Genomic DNA, 26,517 nt, shown 5'->3' with positions numbered 1-26,517 from the left:
AAATATAAATATAAATATAAATATAAATATAAATATATATATATATATGACGGATTCACTTTGCTGTACAGCAGACATTGACACAGCAGTGTAAAGCAACTGCTAACTGCTAAGTCGCTTCAGTCGTGTCCGACTCTGTGCGACCCCACAGACGGTAGCCCACCAGGCTCCCCTGTCCCTGGGATTCTCCAGGCAAGAATACTGGAGTGGGTTGCCATTTCCTTCTCCAGTGTATCAAAGGGAAAAGTGAAAGTGAAGTCGCTCAGTTGTGTCCGACTCTTAGCGACCCCATGGACTGTAGCCTACCAGGCTCCTCCATCCATGGGATTTTCCAGGCAAGAGTACTGGAGTGGGGTACCATTGCCTTCTCCAAGAAAAAGGAAAGCAACTAGACTCCAATAAATGAATGAATGGATGAATGAATTTTTCAAAGAGGAACACACTGGGCACCCTAGAACTTGTAGAAATGAGGAGTCCACACCCAGGGTGAGCACAGCGCTAGGGATGCCCTCGTGTTGCTCCACTGCCAATGGACCGCCTGGACCAGGCCTCTTCTACCCCAGAGATCTCGACGCAGAGGCGGGGAGGCCGCCAGTCGCGGTCTCGCCAGCGCTCTGTGCTCCTACTCACGCAGCCATCCCAAAGCTCAGATCAGCCGGAGAACAAGGGACCCACATTCCACCTCAGGACAACAGACACGTCCGCTGTCACTCACTTCGCGGACATCCCGCTGTGGTTGTCTGTTCGCTTCCTCGGACGCGAGGAGCTCCTTCCTGGCCGTGTCCGGGTCCTCCTCCGGCTCTCTCACGTAGGCCGAGAGGTTTGCCAGGCACTCCTTCGACTGGCTCTGCTCCCCTGACTGCCTCTCGATGACCTCCTGGAGCTCGATCACCTTAGCCAGGTCTTCCTCGTGGCTTGGGGAGCCGTCGGAGGATCTCTAAGGGGGAAAGGAAGCCTTAGACAGACAGCCTTGTTTTGGGAGGGAGGGAACACAGCATTTCCGGGCAATCGGTGAGGTCAAAACTTTCTTCTGCACTCTGGGAGCTCACACGACCCTCACGGCCACTCAGATCTACATGGTGCATTGCTGACAGGTCCCAACAGCCCCGCACAGACTGGATGGTAAGGCGAGAACCAGACAGAGAGCGAGACCGAGGACTTGCCTTTCCATTGGTGCTTGGCATGTTTACTTGCTCGGGATTTACATCAAGCACCCCGTCCGTTAGTAGCTTTCCCCAGTTATTCTGCTCTTTCAGAATCATCTGCTAAACGTGAAGTCCACCGGACTTTAGGAAGCATCACTACGAACAAAGCTAGTGGAGCTGATGGAATTCCCGTTGAGCTATCTCAAATCCTGAAAGATGATGCTGTGAAAGTGCTATATTCAATATGCCAGCAAATATGGAAAACTCAGCGGTGGCCACAGGACTGGAAATGGTCAGTTTTCATCCCAATCCCAAAGAAAGGCAATGCCAAAGAATGCTCAAACTACCGCACAATGGCACTCATCTCACGTGCTAGTAAAGTAATGCTTAAAATTCTCTAAGCCAGGCTTCAGCGATAGGTGAACCGTGAACTTCCAGATGTTCAAGCTGATTTTAGAAAAGGCAGAGGAACCAGAGATCAAATTGCCAATATCTGCTGGATCATCGAAAAAGCAAGAGAGTTCCCGAAAAACATCAATTTCTGCTTTATGGACTAGGCCAAACAAAGCCTTTGACTGTGTGGATCACAATCAACTGTGGAAAATTCTGAAAGAGATGGGAATACCAGACCATCTGACCTCTCCCTTGGGAAACCTGTATGCAGGTCAGGAAGCAACAGTTAGAACTGGACATGGAACAACAGACTGGTTCCAAATAGGAAAAGGAGGACGTCAAGGCTGTGTGTCCTTGTCACCCTGCTTATTTAACTTAGACGCAGGGTACATCATGAGAGACGCTGGGCTGGAAGAAACACAAGCTGGAATCGAGACTGCCGGGAGAAACACCAATAACCTCAGATATGCAGATGACACCACCCTTACGGCAGAAAGTGGAAAAGAACTAAAGAGCCTCTTGATGAAAGTGAAAGAGGAGAGTGAAAAAGTTGGCTTAAAGCTCAACGTTCAGAAAACTAAGATCATGGCATCAGGTCCCATCACTTCATGGGAAATAGATGGGGAAACTGTGGAAACAGTGTCAGACTTTATGTTTGGGGGCTCCAAAATCACTGCTGATGGTGACTGCAGCCACGAAACCGAAAGACGCTTACGCCTTGGAAGGAAGGTTATGGCCAACTTAGATGGCATATTTAAAGGCAGAGACACTACTTTGCCAACAAAAGTCCGTCTAGTCAAGGCTATGGTTTTTCCAGTGGTCATGTATGGATGTGAGAGTCGGACGGTGAAGAAAGCTGAGCGCCACAGAACTGATGCCTTTGAACTGTGGTGTGGGAGAAGACTCTTGAGAGTCCCTTGGAGTGCAAGGAGATCCGAACAGTCCATCCTAAAGGGGATCAATCCTGGGTGTTCATTGGAAGGACTGATGTTGAAGCTGAAACTCCAACACTTTGGCCACCTCATGCGAAGAGCTGACTCATTGGAAAAGACCCTAATGCTGGGAAGGATTGAGGGCAGGAGGAGAAGGGGACGACAGAGGATGAGATGGCTGGATGGCATCACTGACTCGATGGACATGGGTTTGGGTGGACTCCGGGAGCTGGTGACGGACAGGGAGGCCTGGCGTGCTGCGATTCATGGGGTTGCAAAGATTCGGACACGACTGAGCGACTGAACTCAACTGAAGTCTTCACTAAGAGATACTCTTCTATCAATCTCGAGGGGAGGGAGATGGGAGGGAGGTTCAAAAGGGAGGGGATATATGTGTACCTATGCCTGATTTTTCCTGCGATTTGACAGACAAGAACAAAATTCTGTAAAGCAATTATCCTTCAATTAAAAAATAAGCTAATTAAAAAAAAAAAAAAGATCTCTCCTGGACGCCCAGCTTTTCCGCTGGTCCTGGGTCTGAGGACAGGAAACAGTGGTGGCAACAGTGTGGGGAACAGATAAACCCCTTCAGGGTCCAGACAGGTCTCACTTATACATGTGGGCGTGTGGTTCAGCCAGGGGAGGTTTTAGGAAGCATGCATGGAAAGTATTTTTATAAACAATGAGTGCGTCGTTTTAACCAACTAACCTGTGGCTTTGTAATGGGATTCTGTAAAGAATACTGATCCACTGCAGCTCCACAGGAGCTTGGTGACAACAAAGTGACTTACTGCAAAATACAGCTGAACTCGTTTAACAGCAGCTGGATAAACTGTGCACTCTCCCCTGATCTCTAACAACCACCCTCAGACAACAGAAGGCTACAAAAGCTAGAAATTATCCACATGGAACTGAAGAGGGATCAATCTCAAATTCAAGTTAAAAGAAGCATTTATAAAAATCAGAAAACAACAAAGAACAGAGCAGGGAAGTGACACACCTGGGCTGACTAGGACTGAATGCAGACAAACACCTGCCTCAAAGTCAGGGACCACGGCCAGGCCCTTCCCCCGGGCCTTGTCCTAAGAAAGGCCTCTGGGTCCCCAGCCTGGCACCCTCCGCCAGGATGGGAGCCCGCCCCACGGGTGCCCACGTGAGTCGGATGGGCAGTACCGTGTCCTCATTTAACAGGAGGGCAAAGCAGGCCACAAAGCGGGCAAGCGGCACACCCAGGTCACCAACCTCAGGGTGACGGAGCTACTCTGCTGTGCCCGGCAGAAGGGTTCCTGGGCACTGAGCTGCCTGAACTGGAGCGCGGCTGCCCAAGTCCTGTGGGAAGGCCCCAGGAGTGCTCCATCAGCGGGCTGGGAGCAGGAGAGGGACAAGGAAGGCCAGCCCTCGGGCCACTGGACTCCAACAACAGGGGCTCATCCAAGTGACCCGAGGGGAGAGGCAGCGAGCTCCCTCCTGAGGCTCCCTCCATCAGGGTTGCTGTGATGGACAGGAGGGCCTCTGGAGGAAAGCGGGATGGACGGCACCACGGTTAAGTGTCCAGGCTCTGATCAGACCAGTCTGCACCGCACCGCTGGGTATGCGAGCCTGGGCACGGTGCCCGGCCTCTCTAAGCCTCAGTGTCCATATCTGCTGAATGGGGATAACAGCAGCCTGGACCTCACCTGGGTGTCTGCGGGATTAGATGACGGGCTCAGAAACCACTGGACACGGTGCCTGGCACACAGAGTCTCCTGCACACTGCTACCCACCGTCATTAAATTGGCTTCCCCCAAATCTAATATCTATGGCTCTGATTCAGTCATTTCTTTTAAGAAAACACTACGTGGAAATTCCATGGTGGTCCAGAGGTGAGGACTTGGCACTTTCACTTTCACACCGGTCTGATCCCTGGTTGGGGAACTAACATCCCATTAGCTGTGCAGTATGGCCAAAAAAATAAGTAAAGAAAATTTTAAAAATAATAAATAATACTATGTCTATTATAAATAAGCATGAGATGATTAGAAGGCAAACAAGTGGGAGAAAGGCAAACTGTTACAACTGTCCCAACCAATGACCTATTTCCAACAGAACCATCAGTTCAGTTCAGTTCAGTTCAGTTCAGTTCCGTTCAGTCGCTCAGTCGTGTCTGACTCTTTGCGACCCCATGAATTGTAGCACGCCAGGCCTCCCTGTCCATCACTAACTCCCGGAGTCCACCCAAACCCATGTCCATCGAGTCAGTGATGCCATCCAGCCATCTCATCCTCTATTGTCCCCTTCTCCTCCTGCCCCCAATCCTACCCAGCATTAGGGTCTTTTCCAATGAGTCAACTCTTCGCGTGAGGTGGCCAAAGTACTGGAGTTTCAGCTTCAAAATCAGTCCTTCCAATGAACACCCAGGATTGATCTCCTTTAGGATGGATTGATTGCATCATCAGCATATTTTAAGTGGTGGGTGAGTTTCATTACTTCTATTAAAATGTCAATCATCCACCAGTACGTAACCACATAGTGTTCATTCACTAACACGATAAGGACTCTAATACTTCACAGAGAAACAAAGGCATGCTAAATTACTAAATAGTTTACCTTTCGACGATGCTTCCTTAACTCACTAGACTGATAGATGCATGCAAAGAAATGAAGAGAAACCAGATTTATTGCGACTTTGAAGCTAAAAATTCAAGAATCAATACAGGCAAAGACAGTAAAGCAAAAATGACGGCAAACATGTAAGTGAGATGTAGATTTAGAGAACATGTAACTGGAAACAGAACAATTTGTTGGACCACATTAGTTAAATAAGCTATTCAAGATTTACTAGAGAAACACTATACATTATTCCTCAGGAAGATACAATTCTATTACAACATCATGATTTGTTAAAGCACAGCACTGTGTACAACAAAGGGCCTTAACAGTTGTCTGTTCTCAGCCAAACCTCTCTATAAGTTAGTTTCTCTTAATAAAAAAAAACATGTTATACTTTAAAATAGTAATTTAACTGACGAGGAAGTTGCCGTAATACCTATTTTAACACTGAACAAATCTAACCACCTGTTGGACATTAATGTAAAATCGTTACCTAGAATTTGATTTCAAACGTCTGAAAATAAATTCATTAAAGCAGGTACCCTATGAAAATATGTAAGAATGAAAGCTAGCATAACAGCAGGTGGAGTCTTCACATTTTATGAACCATAGAAGATACTTTGTAAAAGAGTCTAGTAGAGACATTAAGCATGCAAAAGCTGATGAGATTTACAGTCTCAAATACAAGCACCAACACAGAAAGGATGTTGTGTCAAAAGTCCATTAATTCTACACATAAGAGGATCATTTCTTCAGGTAAGCATAATCTCAGTTATGAATTACACAGGTTCTGTAGTGTATCATCCATCTACATTATGCTTGTAACTGCACAGTGATAACAATAATTCAAACTTAGTGCTATGGGGGAAAAACACCATTTAATGAGACATGAAGACAAAGCAGAAACCCGACTAAGGGGACACACGCTGTGGACCCCAGACTGCTATGACCAGAGCAAGTGGGAGGACGGGGGAGGGGAGATGGATGGGTAAACTACAGCCTCGGGGGGGTGCGGTTGTGGGAAGCTGGGGTCTGGATTGATGACAACGAAGCAGACAACAGGATGAGACAGGAAATCAAAACCAACGATGAAAGCAGACACACCGTCAGAGAACTCCAGCAACAAGAAAAAATATACAGAACTGTTCTTTTACAAATACTCGGAAAGAAATCAAGCATGAAACCACAGAGAAATCGTCAAAGAATACACACTATCAACTAATTGGCCAGTGATGCAAATTATAAAACCAATGTGTCAAAAGACCACAAAATAGACCAGTTATCACTTCACATGCTGCTAAAATGATTCACAGTTAATTTAATTATATGCTGACTAACAATGCAGCTAACATGAAATGGGTGGTAACAAAAAAAGTGATAATACAAGTGCAGTTACAAAGCAGAGTGTTGTAGACATGATTTCACAGGGTAAACAGCAATGCGCTCCGGAAACCTAAGCTAAACATGGAAGAAAGCAGGAACATGCGCTTCAGAGCTGCACACTCTGTCACCAAAAGCCCTAGGTCGTCATCCCATTTTTAGACTCAGAAGAGTGAGGAAGCCCAACTTCTTCCCTGGGGCCCTGGGGCACCAGGCTTTTAACCTGGTTTCACACCCAGAGCTGGCCTGAGCGTGCAGCCAGCTCCAGCAGCAAGCAGACCAGTTTAGATTCTTGGTTTTGTTCCCACCGCATGGCCTGCAGCCTGCAGCCAGGTATCCCCAATGAAAAATGTGCTGCGTGGGTCTCACACGCCAGGAGAGCTGCCTATGGTTACTTTCACAAGGCTGTCTACTCGGTGACAACAGCAACTTCCCTGCACCTGCTGTGTCCAGCACAGGCCGGGCCCAACGTTACAGAGGCAGGCCCTGGCTGAGTTCATGATGACGTGCTAAGCCGGTGGTCCAAATATCAAGACTAATTTGTTGCTGTGCGAGTATGGAATGATTCAAGACTAGGCAGTTTTTAAAAATCTTAGACCTCTAAGCGTAGCAAATGTACCTGAGTTTCTTCTGGGTAAAAACAGAAAAAACAAAAAACAAACAAACAAAAAAGAAAGCCAGTGTGCTGGGGGAGGGACGTGGCAGGGAGGAGGCAGACACATACCAGAGTCTTGATGTCCCGCTGGTCTACTTTCCGCGCCGAGCTGTGCCGCCTCCTTGGGGGCTTGGCGCGCCCACTGCTGGGCGGGCAGGAGCTGGCGAGCGAGGAGGCGGGACACAGGTTGAGGGAGCTCGAGGATTTACAACAACGAAGGTTGCCTAAGCTCCCCTTGCCCACCCTGCTCTCAGTATCCTCGGCCCGCTGCTCCGTGTTCTCCTTCTCTTCTTCGATCAACCTAAAATAGAATAAAACCCGTCACCTGCCTTTGTCAGCAGAGGAACGTGTCTGGACAACAAATGTGGGCTTGCATTCTGTGTCACGATTAGCATATTCCAGGAACAGTTGCTCAATTAACATCTCAGCAAAAAGGTTCAACTTTCCCTCTTTTCAATATTCTCAAACTTAGAATAACTTATCCTTGAGTCTTACAAAGTGGCCCCTGATCATTCTCGTTTGATTTGACTGGTTTACTCTAACATTCTGACGGGGCCTGGGTGGCGCCTCTCTCCCTGTGAGGAGATAACCTGAAGTTGACAACCTTTACCTTCCCTGCTCTCAGGGCAGAGATGCACGGCAGTGCCTCAAGTCTATTCCGCTGGGAATCAGGAACTCTGTACAATCAAAACAGTGAGCCACGAACAAGCTGGAGTTTCTAAACACAAGTCTCTAGACCAGATGAAGTGCTGAATTGATTTTTTTTATTTTTTAGGTTGTCTATGTACAAATGCATCACTTGATGAAGTTCTCCACCAGCTTTGTGTGAGTTTCTGGACTCATGTCAATGTGCTGCATTAACCTAGAATTCACAGTTACTGCTCTTCTCCCCTAATGTCTCGCGGATGATGTTATATAGCAGTTTAAATATTCGATTATGCATATAACATGATTTTCAAAATAAAATACAAGATTCTCGCAGGTCGTCACCTCTCCAGTTTCACTTCTCCTTATACACCCTGAAAGTTTTTCACTGTTGATAACAAGTTGATGGAAAGAATTTACCATTTACCTCAAGTCAACATGTTACCTAAGGAAAAATCACTTTTACCTGACAACATGCTGTAAAAATAAACATATTAATATGTAACCGTTCCGTATTTCCTGGGGGAGGGGGAAAGACAATCCTTCTGAGCTGTCTGTGCTCAAACACGGCCCACAAAGCAGTCTGTCTCAGCGTCAAACGTGCAGGCGGCACCACCTGCGTTTGCTGGTTGTGCCCTTCACCCCTGCCTTTCCCCCGGGCCCCCCGCACTCGGCTGACAGGAACGGGCACCTCGGCCTGGGCTGACGTGACAAGAACAGTCTGAGCAGCAGCTCTGCCAGGTCCTGTGCAGGGTCACCGGCCTGTGGCCACTCTGAACGTGGACAAGGGACAGGAGGCAGAGCTGTGCGGGTGCGGCACCAGGCTGGCCTCGGGGCCCCCAGCCACCTGGCCGCACCCAGACCCAAGGCCCCTGCTCGCCATGAGGCAGGCCTTTGGATTCTATCCCGTTTGTAAACTGTTATAACAGCCCAGATGGTGTCTACAGAAAACATCTCACAGACACTGATGAGTTGAGAAGAACTCAAACACATGTCCTTGGACCACTGTCGTACAACAAGCCAATCTTCACACTGTATTAAGTTCAAAAGGAAAATGCAGATCTGAGGGGGAATTTGCCACCCCAAAACCCCAGCTTTTCTGTTTCAGGTGGCTTTTCACCAGAATGTGGGAGGCTCCGAGGGACACACGAGGGCGAACCTTCAGTGCTGGAGGGTGCACGGGCCGCAGGGGACACTGTCACGGCACCTCACCCACCTTGGGGCTCAGAGCTGGTGGGGGGACACCCCACAACGCCCCCCACAGCCCTGGCTGACTGAGCTCTATAATCAAGGGCAATCTCAGAACTGAAAATTCTTGAAGCAGACTTGAAGTCAGTTTCCTTACTATGGAACACTCAGCCTTCTCTAAGGAGAAGACAGCTCCTCAGAGAAGCCGAGTTTCTGGGGAGCTCGGCTCGGGCTCACCCACCGGATCTCTTCGTTGATGGTGTCCAGCTGCTCCTGAAGCATCACAGTCAGAGTCTCGGCATCGCCCTGCCCGCTGGGCGACAGCAGAGCGGCCGAGCTGAAGAGGGTAGCCCTGTCGCCCCCGCCGTCAGACAAGTCTGCGTCACTCTCGAACGCCTGGGCCACGTTGGCCGGCACGCTGGCTTGCTGCGCGCGCTCCCAGTCCTTTTCCTTCAGGGTCTGCACCTGGGCACGAGAGGACCACGTCTCGTCAGCGACATTCAGGGCAGCTCAAGTCTATCAGGAACTGAACACAAGTTTACATGGAAGCCCCAACTGTGGATAAACGGGCCATGCTTATGAGACACTGCCATCTCTTAAGCGAGCAGTACTGAAGAAACAGGCAGGAGGAGAATCCACTTCCTAGATGGCCTGGTGACATTCAGGTCTTAGCGTGGATGGGAGGCAATCCTATGAGGTTATTCACAAGGGTGGGCCGATGGAGTCAGAGACAAAGTCCGAAAATTACAACAATACATCTGTGCCTCCATCAGCCAGGCTGAAGGAAAATAAGAAAAAGAAATCCTTCAGCTCCGCAGCCTCTGGGTCCACCTCAGCGGTCACCACTTGTGTTACTCACCGAGGAGCGCCATCCTCGCAGGTCCCCAGCCCTCCGTTTTCCAGGCTGGTCTGAACACGCACAGACAGGCGCAAGCAGGGCCAGCAGGGCTGGGAGGGCCAGCCCCCCGCGGGGCTCCTCCCGGGGCGCAGGCCCGCGGGCTGTTCTGGGGGATGGCCCCTCACACCGCAAGGCGGCTCTGTCACCAGAGACGTGCGGGAGAGGGCCTGCTGGGCTCCGAGCCGCCCTCCAGCTCTCACACCTCACACCCTTCTCTCTGGCACATCTCCCCCCGGCCCACTCTCACCCAGGTCCTGCCTTCTTTCCCAGACGTGACCTCAAAGCAGCCGAGGGGCAGCCTCGAGGTGCTGGCTTGCTGGCTCCCTGTCCCCCGTGGCCAGCGCCCTCGCCCCTGTCTTCGTCACGACCCCTCCCCAGGGCTGGGCCACCCCCTGCACTGGCTCCAGGACCACCTGCCATCATTCCTGCTCCTCTCCAGCGAACCAGCTGCATATGGCTTCACCCCCATCAGCTCAGCCAGCACGTCCTCTCCCTTCTCTCACCTTAAAATCGCACAAAGGGAACCAGCAGATTCCTCCTCCAGGGCTCCCTGCAGCGCCCACTGAGGGTCTCTGAGAGCTCCCTGGGAGAGGCCTCTACTGTCCCCCTCCCCGCCCAGTCTCCAGCTCTCTGCAAGCAGGCGGTGTGCCCCGCTCGCAGGGCAGCTCCCAGGGAGCTCTGAGGAACCCATGTTACCAAGCCCCCTCCTCTCCTTGCCCTCCCCCCACCCCAAGCATGTCTCTCCCTGGGCACCAGGCCCCGCCCTCCCTGGGGTTACTAGTCAGTCCCTTGCGCCCCTTCTCAACCTTGGAATGCGAGGCACCCCACAGCTCTACCCTTGCACCCCCTATCTCTCCACGGGCACCTGCCTGGTGACTTTACCTTGTCTGTGCCTTTAAACACCATCTGTATGCCCACGACCCAAGTCCACCTTGAGCTGAGTGAGGCCTCTCCTGGATCCAGGCCGGAACACTCAGCTGCTGACCTCACAGGTCCCCTGGACACCCCATGGGCTCATCCACCTCAACAGGGCTGAGGCCCGTCTCTTAGCTCCCTGCCCTGACAGCCCTCCTCAGCTCAGGAAACAGGCTCTGGCCTCGAGCTGCTCAGGCCTGAGCCCGGGGTCCTCCCTGATGCGGCCCTCTCTCTCCCTTATCTCCGCTTGTTGACACGACCCTTGATCTATCTCCGAGTGGCTACTTCTCTTCCGGCCTCCGGGTCTCTGTTCCAGGTCACCCTCCTGGTGTCACCTCGCTGGCCACCCTGTTCACACACGATCGTCCCCCCTCCTCAGACAACTCGGGCACTCTGGTCTCCTTCCCCTGCTCATTACTGTCCGACAGGCTGCGTGGGTTTAAAAATGGGTCCACAAATTCTTCCATCCTCCTCCCTTCAAGAGGCAGAGGGGGCAACTCCTGCTCAGCCCCTGAGCGAGGCAGGACTTCGCAGCTCACTCTCGCAAACAGAACTGAAGGTGTGCGGCTTCCGAGACCGGGGCGCGAAAGGCCCCGGGCTACATCCCGCGCTCTCGCTCTCAGAGGGTGTTCTGAGGAAAGCCAGGCCGTGAAGAGGTCCACACGGCAGGGACCTGGGCCTGTCCCCACCAGCCAGGTGAGTCTGAAAGCCTGCCAGCCAGCCCTGGGGGGTCTTCCCATGTCTGTGCCCTCAGGAGGCCCTGAACCAGGCCCACCTGCAGCAATGCACAGAAACGGTGCTCTGTGACCTGCTCACTGGGACGTCACTAAGCTTTGCAGTGATTCCTTACGTCGCAGTGGATCAAGAATGCACACGGGTTTTAATTCACTGCTGGAGTCCTTCTGACGATGTCTGGCCCCAACTAGCTGCTCACTGAATATGGAAGCTCAAACACAGACATGTATGAAAAAATTCATGCCATGAATGAGGCAAAAAGATAAAGGCACTTAAACTTCCAATGAGAATTCTTCTCACTATAAGTTGATGGATATATGTATCCAGTTACTCGTAGGACGATTTCAAAACTGTGCTAATTAATTAGTACCATGTTGGGCCTCGCAGTTAGGCCACAAGTTATCGGAATTGGTTCTTTTAAGAAAAAAAAAGCATGTCTTCAAAGTAAACTCTTAGCCAGAAAAAGGAAAATGGGAAGACATAAAGCGATCTATCAACGCTTTGTTCCAAACCCATCTCAGGACCGCAGTGTGAGGGTGCAGGTGCCTCACAAGGTGCCCACCAGGGACGGGCAGGGGGCGGGGGGGTCCTTGCCTTGGACGGCTCGTCACACAGCGCGGCCAGCCGGCCTTTCTGGGGGCACCGCAGCACCGCACCGCTGCCGGAGGAGTCTGCCGGCCCATCCGCCACAGGGAACCTGAAGTCCAGGGCGCTGTCCAAGTGGGGTTGGCTGAAACACACGGGAGACAAGAGCGCTGTTAGAAGGAAGGAGAGCTCACTCTGTCAGTCAAGCCAGAGCCTGTCCATTTGGAAAATCGGCAATTTCAGAGAAAAGGGCCCCCGGGAGGGCACTGCCCTCCTGGCTCCAACAGGAACAGGCCGCCTGCTGCCCCCCAACCACTCAGGGCTCAGCCCACCATCTGGAAAACTCCCATATGGGGGGAAGGCAGTGCTGACGCGAGGGTGTGGAGCTGACTAGGACGGGATCAGCTGTCTGGGGCTGGGGTGTCCGTGGTCCCCTCGGAGCCCACCCTCAGGTCCCAGGGCGGGGCCTGCACCTTCTCTGCTTTCTCCTTGGCACCCGCACCTCCCCTCCGGCCCGCGCCTGCTCTGACCTCCCTTTCCCGCGTCATGTCCGTGGATCACAATCACCCGTCTACCTGGAACATTTTCTGCACCGCTCTCAGCGCTTCTAAAGGTGCCTCAGACAACCAGCAGCAGAAAGCCCTGAGACCCACAGCTGCGAGCTCAGCCGCACTGGTGTCTCCCATCAAAAGCAGAGATGAGCATGTCACCAGACTCTGGGCTGAACAAGGCCCAGCACAGATGCTCAGGCCCTAAGCACTAAGACTTGGGCCTGCTGGTGCCAGGAGCTCACTCAGGAGGGGCCTGCTGAGAGGTGGTGCGGCCCCGCTTTGACTGTGAGCCGCCTGCACTGCAGGACCGCCCGGGGTCTGCTCAGTCTTGTCTCTGGGAAGAGGGTGGCGCCTTCACCTGCAGGAGTCCCTAAGCCCGGGAGACAGAGCCCTCCTCCGAGGACGGGACACCCCATACGTCTGCAGAGCGGCCAGGCCAACCACCGGTCAGCCTGCTCGGGTTCACACGCTGCTCTGCTCAACAGTTTTGCGAGGAAAACTGTGCTGCGCTGAGATGGAAATCTGGACTCTCCCCGAGCCACACCTGTCTTCCCTCCCGGCTCCCCCACCTCCTGAGGGAAACACTCCTTTCTCTGCTCGACTTCTACCCAAGGGCCCGGGGCCAGACCACACTTGGGAACTGGGTGGGAGGTACGACACAGTCCCGCTGTGGACTGCGGACACTCGAGGGTCCTCTGAAGGCCACAAAGGTCTCTGGGTGTGTCGCCCCCCCAACCATCACCTCCCAGTCCCCTCGTGGAGTGCAGCCTCCATCTCTCTCTCCCTCTTCACCCGAGGCTCTTTCCTCTGGGAGAAGGTCTCAGAGACAAGGTGACCATTTCCACTGGGAGGTCCTGCCAAATATGCCGAGCCTGCCCTGACTGTGAGCCAGCTTTTCTGTCCCCACTCCCTCCCTCCTGAGCCAGCATAGTGCCCCCTACCCAGTCCACACTGCCCGCAAGCCCTGTTCCAAGGCCCCCCTGTGCTGCCAAGTCCCTGCATGAGCCCTTGAGAGCTGCCTCCTGGACACACCCCTCCCTTGCACCAGCCTTTCTGGCTCTGCCTTTGTCTCAAATGATATCCCCTTACTCTAGAAGAAGGCTGGGCAGGGGCCCTGGACCGCGAGGATCCCCTAAGCACACAAACACAGAAATATGCGTGTGGGCTCCAAACTGTCTCCTAAATCGGGATTCAAGCAGCAGTCGATTTCCTACATATGAATGAATGTCACCAGTTAGGCACTTTAATAACCTTTGCTAAAGTTTCTCTCTTACTTGTGACCATTTTCCATGCAGAAGCCCAAGAAACATTTAAATACTTAATAAGAATTACTGCCGCTACAACAATGAGGAAGAAAAAATCAGGATGCTCAGTAATCTGCTCGCCTCATTCACAAGCCAGGTGATTCCTCCCACCGCAGCCAACAGCAAGTCACGTCTCAGTCTCCATTCACGTAGAAAAGACTACAGGTCATTAACCTTCTGCGACTTTAAAGAAACATCAGTGTCACAGTCTGTCAGGTCCCTCAAATGAATACACCCATGTATCAACTGGGCCGCCCCCTACTTCCAAACCTCCGCCTGTGGTTTTGAGTTTTGTCAATACTGTGACCACCACTCTCCCCGCTACCAAGTTCGACCCTGAGCAACGATGCTTGTCTCTTCCCTCTCGCTGGCCACGAAGCTACAGGCTCCTTGAGGTGCGACCATGAGCGACACCCAGTCATACCGTCCACACACCAGACAGGCCCTTGTCACATTCGACAGTGCTGAGGGGAGCTGCCCAGGGGAGGGCCCTACCCGTGGTGGAAGGGAGCCCCTCCCAGGATCATCTGGTCCATTTCGGCTCTCAGGGTTTCCACGCTTTTAATCAGCTGGTCCTACGAGAGAGCAAATGACACAGCCTGCACCGCTTGCTTTCCGGATGTAAAATGACTTGCACCAAAATGTGCATAACAGGTTACGTTAGTCGTTATCAACTCCGAACATTTTAATTCTGAGGAAATGTACTCTTAAGTGTCCCAGAGCAAATATAAACACTCAGAACAACAGTAACCCTTATAAACCATAATGAATCAGAAGTTACATCTCAGGTGTAGAAAAGCTTCTGGAGGTACCATGGCAAGCCATGAACAACGATGAAGGCTGTAGAGAGAAGCTGGACTTGGGGCGGGGGCTCGGGTCGGGGGGACAGGACTCACTCTATTGCCCTCGCTCCTCTCACTGCTTTAAAGTGTTTCCATGGAGCTCACATTCATTCCTCTACACCCCACTTCACTTCCTCATGGGGTAAAACAAGTCAAACGGGCCAAGTTTCCGAGTCACTCGGCTCAACCTGGCAGCTCTGTGCTGTCGGCCACGGCAGTCAATCACCTCGTGCAGCCACTGAGGACGAGACACAGGCTGGTGCAAAGCTCGATGTGGAAATCACACAGATTTCAAAACTCGCGGTGAAAAAAGTACGGAAGTAGCTCGTTCGTTTTTAGGAAAGTTTAGACTGTGTATGTGGCTCGTATTATCTTTCTGACGGACAGCACTGTCCACGGGAAAGGCTCACGCTTTGTCTCAGCTTTCGGGTGAACCCAGAAAGGACTACTCAGAATTCTGAACCACACACAACGGCCACACACTCTAAATCCACCTATAATGCAAACACATTCAATGTTCAAAACCAGAAATGCTATACATGTTACAGCAGTAGACTGACCACAAGGAAAAGGTAACTCGACTTCCACTAAGCATCTGTAGTAACTGTAACAATGAACCCAGCTCAATTCAGCTCTTAACAAATTTCTAAAGGATTTAGAGATTTAAGTACCTGGTAGTTTTGCATTTCTTCTAATTCCTTTTTCATGTTTTCAACTCTCCGTTGGAAAGAATTCTGAAAAAGACGCACACAGTGCTTTAGAGTCAATACTCACAGACATCGCGTGGATTGAGGAGGGCTCCTCTTCCGTCTGAAAGCGTAAAGCACCTCGGGAGGAGCGGCAGAGTGAAGTGCTGGCACGAGGCCGGATGACAACTTTTAACGCTCACTTGTACACAGACGATCTCCTGCTTCCCCGACTGATCTTCGAGATACAAGGACACCAGGTCCCTGGGGTAAGTGAAACTGCTTTATACTTGCTTTCAGCTCTTGCAGTTCAGTGGTCACTCAGGAAACAGGCACAGGTTACACATGCCAAATTCAAACCTGAGACAAAACTCTCCCCACCTCAGGCCCAGCCCACAGGTCAGGGTGACGTGAGGGGAGCCCTGTGCGGTCTCTGGTGAGGTGTGTGTCACCTTGGGTTTTGTGGGGGAAAAACGTGCCGTAGCACTTGTAGTGACCATGGGTCCCTCTCAGACAAGCGTCGCCCAAGCGCCGACCTCGGGGAAGGTTCTGGGCCTTGTCTTTAGGACACTGGTGCAGCTGGGACAGGTTTTCACCAAGACTGAACCCGACTGTTGCCCACTGAGCTGCTCTGATGGAGCTTCTCAGACACTTTCCAAAGCAAATGAAAAGAGAGAAGGCTGGAGCTGGCATATGAGAAAGCTTGCGTTTACTTGCTTCATTCTTTTCTATCACATTATATAAAAGATCCCGAACTAAACTTCTTGATTTGGCTGCGTCGGGCCTTAGCTGCATCACGCAGGACTCCTTTGACGTGACTGCCGCCTGGCACGTGGGACCTTAGCTCCCCAACCAGGGATCGAACCCTGCGTCCCTGACCTTGCAAGGCAGACTCTCAGCCACTGGACTGCCAGCAAAGCCACCGAAATAAACTTCTAAGAAAGAAACGAAGGGGTGAGGGTGGATATAGAAGAAAGTTCTCACACGGTGGCTGGCCAACACCGGGGCCGTCGGTGGATCCAGCTCCCTGATGCTTTCTGTAAGGGTTGTGGGCACACATCTAGGTCTGTTCCTGTACACACTGCCTGTGGAAGCTGTCACGCTTATTGACTAGCATGAAATGCTGCTACTCAATTATTCGTAACCATGAAAGACACTCACTCTGGGGCCCTCTATGGGAACAGTTTTCCGACTCCTGTCCTGGAGATCCCCACACACACACACAGACTGGGCCGGGCCAGGCCAGATGCGCCTCTTTGTAAAGGGGCCGCGGGGCTGGCTCACCTTATCCTCCGGAGCTGCCATTCTCTCCTTCAGATGAAGCTGAAGCCTCTCATCTGATCCGGACAGAACCTTATCCTCAGTATCTGATAAGCGTTCACTGTGTTCTTCAAGCATGTTTTCTCTCTGCCTCACCTAAAACAGGAAACACAAAACCTCATAAACTTCAAGAGCAAGTACGGTCGTTCTTTTAAAAGCACTGGGGAGCCGCGACGTGAGCGGCCTATGCCCCGGTTCCCGAGGCGGACCCCTCCCACGGCCACCCCTGGTGGGCTCTTGAGCATCACCAGAGCAGACGGGCAGGTGCAGAGGGAGGCTGGGACTTCACTTGTCAAAGGTCACTCCCAACGCTTCTCTTCGGCACAGCACCTGGGGGACCTTAGTGTCACTAGCCATTTCCTGTCGAAGGGGCTCCGAAGGCAAGCACATTTACACTCAGAAACAAGGAGACTTTAAAGGCGATCGGCTTACACACACGTAGGTGAAGGAATTTCTCAGTACATAAACAGAAGCTTGAGTCTGGATTAAGGGGGTAAAATGAATTCAGTTGGTAAAGTAAAAGGTGAGAAAATTCATTTTGGGAAAAAAGTCAGTGGAGATAGACTTTCACTAATTTTTCTTTATATGCAACATCACTTGCATTCTTTGTAATGACTGCTGCTCTTCAGTGGCTCGGTTGTGTCTGACTCTTTGTGAGCCCATGGACTGCAGCACGCTAGGCTTCCCTGTCCTTCACTATCTCCCAGAAGTTGCTCAAACTCACATCCAAACTCACATCCATCGAGTGAGTGATGCCATCCAACCATCTCGTCCTCTGTCGCACCTACTCCTCCTGCCTTCGATCTTTCCCAGCATCAGTGTCTTTTCCAATGAGTCAGTTCTTTGCATCGGGTAGCCAAAGTATTGAAGCTTCAGCTTCAGCATCAGTCCTTCCGATGAATATTCAGGACTGATTTCCTTTAGGATTGACTGGTTTGATCTCAGTGAAGTCCAGGGGACTCTCAAGAGTCTTCTCCAACACCTCAGTTCAAAAGCATCGATTCTTTGATGCTCAGTCTTCTCTACGGTCCAACTCTCACATCCATACATGACTACGGCAAAAACCCTACCTTTAACTAGGTGTTCCTTTGATGGCAACGTAATGTCTCTGCTTTTTAATATGCTGTCTATGTTGGTCATAGCTTTGCTTCCAATGATAATTCATATTCAATTCAGTTCACTTGCTCAGTCATGTCTGTGCGATCCCACGGACTGCAGCATGCCAGGCTTCCCTGTCCATCACCAACTCCCAGAACTTGCTCAAAGTCATGTCCACTGAGTGGGTGATGCCACCCAACCATCTCATCCTCTGTCATCCACTCTCTTCCTGCCTTCAATCTTTCCCAGCATCAGGGTCTTTTCCGATATGAAAATTCATATGAAAACACTGGAAATAATTACCTCAAGCAATTTTTAAATGTAGTAACAAAGTTGGCAAATCTGTGTTTTATAAAATGAGCATCAATTTCATGGTTTAGAAAGCTGTTTTAGGACCTACTGTATAAAAAAAAATGCAGAGAAGACACAAGAATGATATATTTGAGACTGGCCCTGTGTTAGAAATTGCTGAGGCTGATTGACGGGTCATGGGCATTTATTATCCTACTGCATCCACGTTTGTGCATGTTTGAAATTTTCCATCGTAAAAACTTAAAAAACAAGTTCTTTTCTGTTAAATATTGTCTGTTAAAACAGAGTCTTCTCCAGCAACACAATTCGAAAGCATCAATTCTTCAGTGTTCAGCCTTCTTCGTGGTCCAACTCTCACATCCATACGTGACTACTGGAAAAACGATAGCTTTGACTCCATGGACCCTTGTCGGCAAAGTGACGTCTCTGCTTTTTAATATGCTGTCTAGGTTTGTCATCGTTTTCCAGGGAGCAAGCATTTTTTTTGAATCTCATGGCTGCAGTGATTTTTGAGCCCAAGGAAATAAAACCTGTCACAACTTCCACAATAAGGCATCGGCATTCAAATATTTTTAAAGCAAAACAAAAGTTGACTTTGAATTGGCTTAGTCATAAACAGCATCCCAATCTCAACAGCCTCTGAGCAGCAGTTCTGAAAGTAAGGAAGTACACCCCTGATCGGGAGACACTGAGCTCTCTGCCGAGGCCGGGAGAGCGCCTCACTGCGGGTCTCCTGATGGGAGTCAGAACCACTGCCCCCTGGGAGCCCGCGTGTGAGGCTCTACAGTCCAGGCCCAAGAACATTGGTATGGTGGGGACCGTACTGACCCCTGAGGCTGGACCTGGGATCCCCACTCCATTTCCTGGATGGTCTGTATCGCCGTGTGGACAACCCTTCTTGGAAACCTCCCTCAGGACTCGCTGATGCGAGCCTCCACCATCGCCCTTTCCTGACGCGCCTCCTGTCCCAGCACAGTTACGGTTCTCCTCCTGCCTAGGAGCAGCCATCCTACACACACACCCTGTCTGGACCAGCAGTTTGGCATATGGGACTTCAGTGCCACGTCTGAGGCAAGCAGCTCCACACCTGGCCGCCATGCCTTCAGTTTCATGAGCCCCGGGCGGGCACCCTCAGCTTTGTTTGCGGGGCAGTCGGGAGGTCCACCTGTATCTCGAGCAGCTCGCCCGACTGGCTGGTCAGAGCAACAAGCAGCCTCCTTGAACGTGGGGACGCCCTGGCCCCTGCCCACCGCCTATGGGCGACCACCTCTGGCCTTGCTCCCGAGGAGGTGGGTGCCCGGATCAGCAGACGGGCCACACACGCACACACTCCGCGGCAGAGACGGGAGCAGCGGAGAACGGCAGCGCCGGCCCCCGCCCAAGCCGCATGTCCGGCCCAGACACGGCCTCCCCGTCAGCACACGCACCTGCTGCAGCTCCTTGTCCTTCTCCTCCAGTTGGGCCTCCATCTGGCGCGGCCTCTCCTCGATGTTGCCGTGTCCCTCTTCCGCCTGTCGGCCAAGAACAGCGTCAGCTCCGCTCGCAACAACCCTGACCTGACGACATGCGGGCTGTGACCACAGGGGCAGCAAGCGGGCCATGCTCTGGGTGGACCACTGGCCCCGGGTTCGCGGGGGACACGCCCGCACGCCGGCTCACGCAGCCTGCACAGCTTCGCGTGTGACACGTGGGTGACGCAGGGTGCTGGTGACCGGCTCGTGAGAGGAGACGTGCGCCCCCCACCCCGGGCCCCACAACCGCGGCCGCTGCGCCCCCTCCTCAGACTGCCTGTGGCGAGCCAGCGTGGGCAGCAGGCAGCGGCAAGCACGGGATGCATGAGGGCACGCGTTCTGCCTTCCTAAGCTGGAAGGTAAGTTCCAACAGTTTAGCCTCCTTATGGCAGAGCTTCTGGAAGACAAAAGGTCAGACTACGAGGCCGACCGGGGACAGACAGCAGAGATGCCAGCGGAGAGAAGAAACCAGCCTTGAGAGGAAGATCACAGGCAAAAGGGCGCTCCCCTTGCGCCTGTTAGTGACCCTGCTCTGGGGGGTTTGCCAGCACCCCCCACCGCCGGCTTCCCGCGACCGGCCGGCCCCTCAGCCGCTCACTGAGCTCCGGGCAACGTTCCCACAGCCGCGCCAGAACAGGCCCAGCCCGCTTCTCCGTGCCCAGACAGTGCCTGCCGGCAGCGCAGGGCCATGCCTTTCCTGCCAGAAGGATGGGGTGGCTGGCTGGCTGGCTGGCTGTGGGGACGATGCCCCCAGCAGCGCCACTTCTCCGGGACGCGGCCTCTCACCCTCCGGCTCCCGGGGACGGCGAGCTGGGAGTGGGGCCCCTGGTCTGCACGTGCCCCGCTGTGACGTCTTCAGCAAGTGTATGAATAAAGACTTAAAGCGGTGTTCACTGCAGAGCTATTTAAGCCATCTCTTCAACGAGAATGGGATTTTTCTAGGTCTCTATCCTGCTAGGATTTGAGTTGCTGACTGAACTCTGAGCAGCAGTGACTCGGAGCTGAAGTGTCCTGGGGACACACAGAACACAGGACAAAACTGGAAGGAAATGAACGTAGGGATGACACACAAGCGGGGACTGTCTGACACTCAGGGAGCGCTCCCATCTCGGACGGGCAGCACGACCCCCGCGTCTGTGCTCGTTTGTGGACTGAGCAGCATGGGCAGGGGCACGGAGGGACAGCACAGGAACAGGAGCCAGTAAGCCTCAGCAAACCACAGCAAGTACAAACTCTAATCAGACTGGAGCTCTAACCCTGCCTTTTGTCACAGTGACCCCAGATCCCAACAGGCTGCCGTGAAGTTCCCTGCTGCCCTCTGCTCTTTCAGGAAAAACGCTAACAAGCCAACAGATTCACGTTCAAGTAAACCTAACGAGTCAGGAGTGGAATTCCACAAAATGGTTACACCAGATCCCAAATAATTCAAACCTGTAAGTTGCAGTCACCCCCAATTTTTAAAAAATGGATTTCCTTCCAGTACCGCTTTTTTACCATGATGTACATCCACACTTTTGAACGCAGTATTTTAGGGGCATAAGAACTTTACACTGGGACTTGATTTCCAACATGGGAGTCACATGAAAAGGTCTTTACCTTCCTTCCTCAGGAATTCACTACTATAAAAGTCAGACACAGTTCAGTAAAAGCCATTACCTGTCGATGCATAGAATCCTTATTTGCGATTTCATTTTCAAGTTTATCACTGAGGTCGTGCACAGAGGTGGCTTCACGCTGTGTGGCGAGGGAGCGTTTCTCAAGGGTAGTGATTCTCACCTCCATGTCTGTGTTCTGGGCCATGGCGTACACCGGGCATTGCAGAGTAAAAAAGGTAAGTCATTATCACACAACACTCCAATACACTTAAGAGTAAAACAGTTGGACTAAATCCTAAGTCTCAAATCACACATAAAGTTGGCGTCCTCAAAATTAAACTCCTAGACAGGGCCCTTTTCTCAGACTCGAGCAGAAACGTGCCTACTTCAAATGTCACATTTGCCACGACTGGCACCCATCTGTCTTAACGTTCTGTCTGGCCACTCGGTTTATCAAGCTTCTTTTCTATATAATAAACCCCAACAGCAAACAAAAAGTATACTAAACTACCCTGTTATTGCAAGAATTCCAGGAGGAAAGGTATCTGGCATGAAGTCAGGACCTCAGGAGTCAGGAGTGTGGTGGGCTACAGTCCACAGGGTCGCAAGGACTTGGACATGACTGAGCAGGTACGCAGGCAACACTTTTTAACCATATAAAACTCTGACTTCGTACAGAAAAAATGTATTTACAAAAATTCAAGAAGCTCAAAAGTCAACTAGTTACATAAATACGTGCATCATCCACCTAACAAGGCAGCAAGTGTACAAATCCAGGACGGCCGGGTGGCTGGTACCTTCTCGCCCAGGGCCTTGTGGTGCTCGAAGAGTGACTTCAGTGCCCTGAGCACCTCCACCTCGCTGGTCATGCCGGCTGGGGACGTGCGGAGGGATGGCACGTACCGGGAAACCAGGCGCTCCAGGCGCTCCAGCAGCAGCTGCAGGGCAGGGCCAAAGGAGCGCCGTCAACCTCATTCTTGAACTCAGGCCCAATAACTCCTCTCAGCCACACGCTAAAGCTGAAACCACGCTAAGGCAAGTCGGAATCCCGCCAGTTCAGTCTCAAGTTAGAGTGGACTTCCCCAGTGGCCCGGTAGTTAAGACTCCGCACTTCAGCAGGGGACATAGGTTTTAATCCCTGGTCGGGGAACTAAGATCCCACACAAAGTGGAGCATGGACAAAAATGTAAGTTAAGAGAACTCTCCCCTCAAATGTACTAAAATTACATTAGCTCTCATCATAAATTTGAAGCAAGGTATGAGAACCCCGAACTGATCCACCTTGGTCTGCTCAGTGGGAAGATGTGAAAAATGACTTGAAAACCAGACCGAGTTTAAAGACAGCAACACAGAGCCCAGTGGTGACCCCCACGGGGCAAAGGGCAACACGTGAGAATCCCCCTACTGACCCTGGTGTTGCTCCTTTCCGCTTTCAGCTCAGCAATTTCTTCTTCTCGTTCAAGAAGCTGCTCCCTGCATACCTTTAGTTCTTTCGTAAGTTCTATAAACTCCTAGAAGACAGTGAAATGAGTAAGTAACTACATGCAAACACAAATTAAAAAGAGAGCGAGCCGCTGAAGACTGACCCTGTCAAGTCTCTCCAGGCTCCACACAAAGGATCTCCTTGTCCCTCCAGAGAAGAGGGGGTCCCCCTGACCCACAGACCACACAGACCACCACAACTCAGACCGGCCTGCAGCCTCCACCTCGACCTGGCAGGCACGCGGCAGGGGAGAACCCGGAATCCAAGCCTGCCTTCTCAAGACCCAGGGACGTCTGAGAAACTTTCCTAAACAGAAATCCTAACAACAAAGTGGATAAAGAGATTCTTAAATGACACCCAGACAAGTGACCTAGAACCACTGGGGAGAGCGAAGAACAAAGGTAAGGTCTACAAGGCCACCAGGCTTTGGAGTGTTCCTCTGGGAAAAAGGCTGATGGCACCCCAAGGCCATCCGTTAGCCTGACTCCACTGAAGTCACCCAGTCATTCAATAAACTGGTTAAAATGTTAAATTCACGTTATATGTATTTTACCACAATTTGCGTGCACATGGGGCCATCCACGTGGTGAACTCCCTCAAACTAAACCACACGGAGCCTTTCATTCTTCTGTTTTTCTTTGCAGAAATACAAAAATCCTGGGCTACGTATCCCCTACTACATACTGAGTATTCAGCACCCAGAACAGTGCCCAACTCTTGTGAGAGGCATGTAGTAGACATGTGAAGCTATGAGGGTGTACGTTATACACGTAAAGCAGTAGGTACCAGTCATTAAAATACTGGACCCACTGGCCTGTGCTCTGTTAAGATGGGAGACGTTAAGGGGCTTAGCATTTCTGCTTCAAGGACTGACTCTCTAGCTCGATCCACAGGCCCCAGAGACTCCTCCAGCCAGTATATCCCTTCTTTGGAAGAGGGGCGATAATAAGGGGCTTCGCCTTTCTGCTTCAAGGACTGACTCTATAGCTCAGTCCACGTGCCCCAGTGACTCCTCCAGCCAGTGTTGCCCTTCTTGTGGGGACCCCGCCCATCCTCCACGCAGCACCTGCACAACCTCTTACAAGGTCCACCTGCTGGGGTCCGTCCTGCCCACTAAGGCCAAACGCCCTGGCCGGCAAGGCCCACAACCGTGCTAACAAAATGAAACACAAAGCCAACGCTTTGCCGGCTGAGGGCCAATCTAATGGGCCCAGACCCCGGCTGCTCTCACCTCAGGCCACTCTGCTTCCAGGACTTGGGCCGAGGCCAAGTTCTTCCTCCTCTTGGCCTTTGCCTTGGGCTTGCAGCACTGGAAAAGCCCCCAAAGGCGGGTCTTTCTGCGACCCATCCTCGCGGATGGGGGCAGCCCCCCACTAGGGGGCAACTGCTGATTCACAATCAGATGCCTCAGCACCCGAGCTATCACCACCGATCTCACACAATGACCACCGCTATTCACACTACGACCACCCCACTCTCACACACACTACTCTCACACACACAGCTCTCACACTATGACCACCGCTCTCACACTATGTCCACCAGCACCGGTGTCTCAAGAAGAAATGGCACGAAGGCTCTGCCTCCAGCACGTCTCCCAGGAGCCCGGAACCCGGAACCCACTCAGTCACAAGGGGCTCCATGGTAACAGGGGGGCTGGGCTCAGGCCCACCATCAAGGGCGCAGAGAAGGGGGAGGGGCTGCCAGAAAGACGGCAGGTGAGTGTGGGGTGTGGGAGAAGGAAGGCCGTGCCCACAGCTCAGGCCCACCGTCAAACATGACCCTGCAAGGTACTGGTTCACAGTCGAACCCAACAGGATGAACTGCTTCAGAAACCACCACCACTAGGAATAAGCGTATCTTCTAAGTGGACTGCTCCCCCTCCACCCACTAAACAAGCCTCCAGGGAGGCTAGTGAAAGGGCACCCCTGAACTCAAGGGCGTCCCCAGAACCCACCCAGGTGAGGAGGACTCACCACACTAGCTGCCCCTCACTCTCACCCTGAGCTCGGTCCTCCCTGACTGACTCTCTCAATCGAGCTCAGCAAGGGCTGGACCAACCTCGCTCCAGGCACTTAAAATGAACCCACAGTGGGTACAGGGGTTCACTCAACCTGCTGCGAACTCGCTCTCTTAACTTCGACCCTGGGCGGTCAGACAACTCTGCCCTGTGAGGGCTGCACGGTGGAGGTTCAGGGGTGTCCCTGCCTCGAGCCCCAACAGCCAGTGCCTCCCAGACCCCGCCAGGTGCTGCCCCTTCCTCCGACCCCGAGTCCCCCACCCCCTCTCCCGGCTCCACTCCCACCCTCGCGGCTCCCCACTCACCGGGGCACAGGCCACACAGGCCACACGGCTCCTGGCTCAGCCGGGACCTCTGCTGTCACTTGAAGACCTCAGTCCCGAGGGTGCTTGGGGTCCTATATCCACCCATCTCAGCAATTACAGACTCTGGGAGAGACACAGGACAGTTTGGGGTGCCGCCCGCAGTTCACCCTGAACACATTCTGTTTTTTCGGCTTTACCTACTGGAGTTTTCTGAGATGTCTTTTGAAAACCTCAACTGTTGCTTTCAAAAAGACTGTAAAATCACTGTGCTCAAATTTAAGAATAAAATCTTCATTTTCAACCTTAACGTGAAACTGGAGGGAAGACTAAAAGCAGTCATGTTTTCAAACTGAAAAAGCAAACCCGCACGTGACCACGTCACAGAATACACGTCACCGAACCCCTTCCTCCTCAGCCTTCTCCTCCACCACCAGCCAGTCAGGCTACAGCAGTGGGAGCGGCGTGAGGTCAGCCTGGGGCAGTTGGGGCTCTGCTAGTGCAGGAGATGTAAGAGATGTGGGTTCGATCCCTGGGTTGGAATGATCCCTAGAGGAGGGCATGGTAACCCACTCCAGTATTCTTGCCTGGAGATTCCCACGGACTGAGGAGCCTGGCAGGCTCCTCAGGCCATGGGGTTGCAAAGAGTTGGACATGATTCAAGCCACTGAGCATGCATGGACAGGTGCTCCACAGCCTCCCTGGGCCAGTGGGTGCCCTGCTAGGCAGCACAACCTCTCAGATGTCTCAGGGTGGGTCAACCTGGCCCTGAGCAACCAGGGACGAGAGAGGATGGTAGAGGAGGGAAGGACAGGGAGGTGTTAGGGGCCACTGGTAGAGGACAGAGGGGTGCAGGGTGGGAAAAAGAGGGGGGGGCAGGGAGGGAATTCGAGTCCTGATGGTCCAGGGACAAGCCGTCCCCTCTCTGAGTTGCCCTAACAGCTATGGAGACAGAAATTAGGACACTAATTCTGTCGCTCATCCCTCCACTCCTGATCCCACTCCTGATCTCCACTGCCCAGGAGAAAAACACTCACTTTCAGTGGCGTCTGTTGGAACCAGCAGCCATCTTCTCCTCTGAGATCCTTCAGGGGCTGCTGGTTTCTGTAAAACACAATGGAGAGCAGCCTTGGTCTTCATCGAGGATCCAAGATTACACAACTGAGCCTAGTAAACATTGTTCTGAAATTCTGGCAGATGCAGCCATAAGCAAAACAAAACCAATGCAGGATCTTTGAAGGGAGTGGACAAAAGAGTCGTTATTGGATATATGGTTGTATTCTTATCAAACTCGAATGGTTCAACACTAATACCTAAATGTGAATGTATGGATGGATGAATGTTAAAAATTATAACAGGCAATAAATTCTATAATGAATTATGAGTTGGATAAACTCATAAGGTTACAGAACACTGTAATACAAAGATACAGC

The 26,517-nt window shown here is 52.0% G+C and overlaps 2 protein-coding genes and 1 long non-coding RNA gene across 7 annotated transcripts in view; 2 read left to right on the top strand and 1 right to left on the bottom strand.

Moving 5' to 3' along the window:
* Nucleotides 1–26,198, bottom strand: part of LOC145504656 (liprin-alpha-1-like) — a 37,648-nt gene extending 11,450 nt beyond the window's left edge. For 2 of the 5 annotated variants that reach the window (XM_081485834.1, XM_081485850.1), the window contains exons 1-11: nucleotides 23,994–24,731; nucleotides 22,689–22,790; nucleotides 22,077–22,217; nucleotides 21,341–21,475; nucleotides 19,601–19,684; nucleotides 16,728–16,859; nucleotides 15,429–15,491; nucleotides 14,411–14,490; nucleotides 12,070–12,205; nucleotides 9,169–9,392; nucleotides 7,164–7,395 (exon numbers count right to left, since the gene is read on the bottom strand). In XM_081485834.1, the coding sequence (XP_081341960.1) occupies nucleotides 7,164–7,395; nucleotides 9,169–9,392; nucleotides 12,070–12,205; nucleotides 14,411–14,490; nucleotides 15,429–15,491; nucleotides 16,728–16,859; nucleotides 19,601–19,684; nucleotides 21,341–21,475; nucleotides 22,077–22,217; nucleotides 22,689–22,790; nucleotides 23,994–24,110 (1,446 nt within the window). In that variant the 5' untranslated portion in view covers nucleotides 24,111–24,731. Of the gene's footprint in view, nucleotides 1–715; nucleotides 938–7,163; nucleotides 7,396–9,168; nucleotides 9,393–12,069; nucleotides 12,206–14,410; nucleotides 14,491–15,428; nucleotides 15,492–16,727; nucleotides 16,860–19,600; nucleotides 19,685–21,340; nucleotides 21,476–22,076; nucleotides 22,218–22,688; nucleotides 22,791–23,993; nucleotides 24,732–25,087; nucleotides 25,211–26,121 lie in introns of those variants that run through there. The other 3 variants (XM_081485843.1, XM_081485826.1, XM_081485859.1) reach the window with 3 other exon arrangements.
* LOC145505215 (uncharacterized) lies at nucleotides 12,882–23,671 on the top strand. The gene is made up of 2 exons (XM_081486982.1): nucleotides 12,882–15,712; nucleotides 18,459–23,671. Exon 2 carries the CDS (start codon nucleotides 20,005–20,007, stop codon nucleotides 20,647–20,649), a length of 645 nt encoding a protein of 214 aa, XP_081343108.1. The 5' UTR covers nucleotides 12,882–15,712; nucleotides 18,459–20,004; the 3' UTR covers nucleotides 20,650–23,671.
* LOC145505718 (uncharacterized) lies at nucleotides 25,521–26,328 on the top strand. Its single transcript, XR_014053232.1, has 2 exons — nucleotides 25,521–25,594; nucleotides 26,107–26,328. It is a non-coding gene; the product is annotated as an uncharacterized LOC145505718 (long non-coding RNA).
* Nucleotides 26,329–26,517: the final 189 nt, after the last annotated feature.

Source organism: Giraffa tippelskirchi, chromosome 1 (genome assembly GCF_054371585.1).
Source record: "Giraffa tippelskirchi isolate mGirTip1 chromosome 1, T2T-mGirTip1v1.2.pri, whole genome shotgun sequence".
NCBI lineage: Eukaryota > Metazoa > Chordata > Mammalia > Artiodactyla > Giraffidae > Giraffa > Giraffa tippelskirchi.
The sequence above is the reverse complement of the archived record's forward strand: the minus strand, read 5'-3'. Positions and strand labels throughout refer to the sequence as shown.

What these genes read in the sequence shown, in the direction of transcription:
- LOC145505215 (XM_081486982.1), top strand. Translation starts at nt 20,005, where the DNA reads ATGCATGAGGGCACGCGTTCTGCCTTCCTAAGCTGGAAGGTAAGTTCC.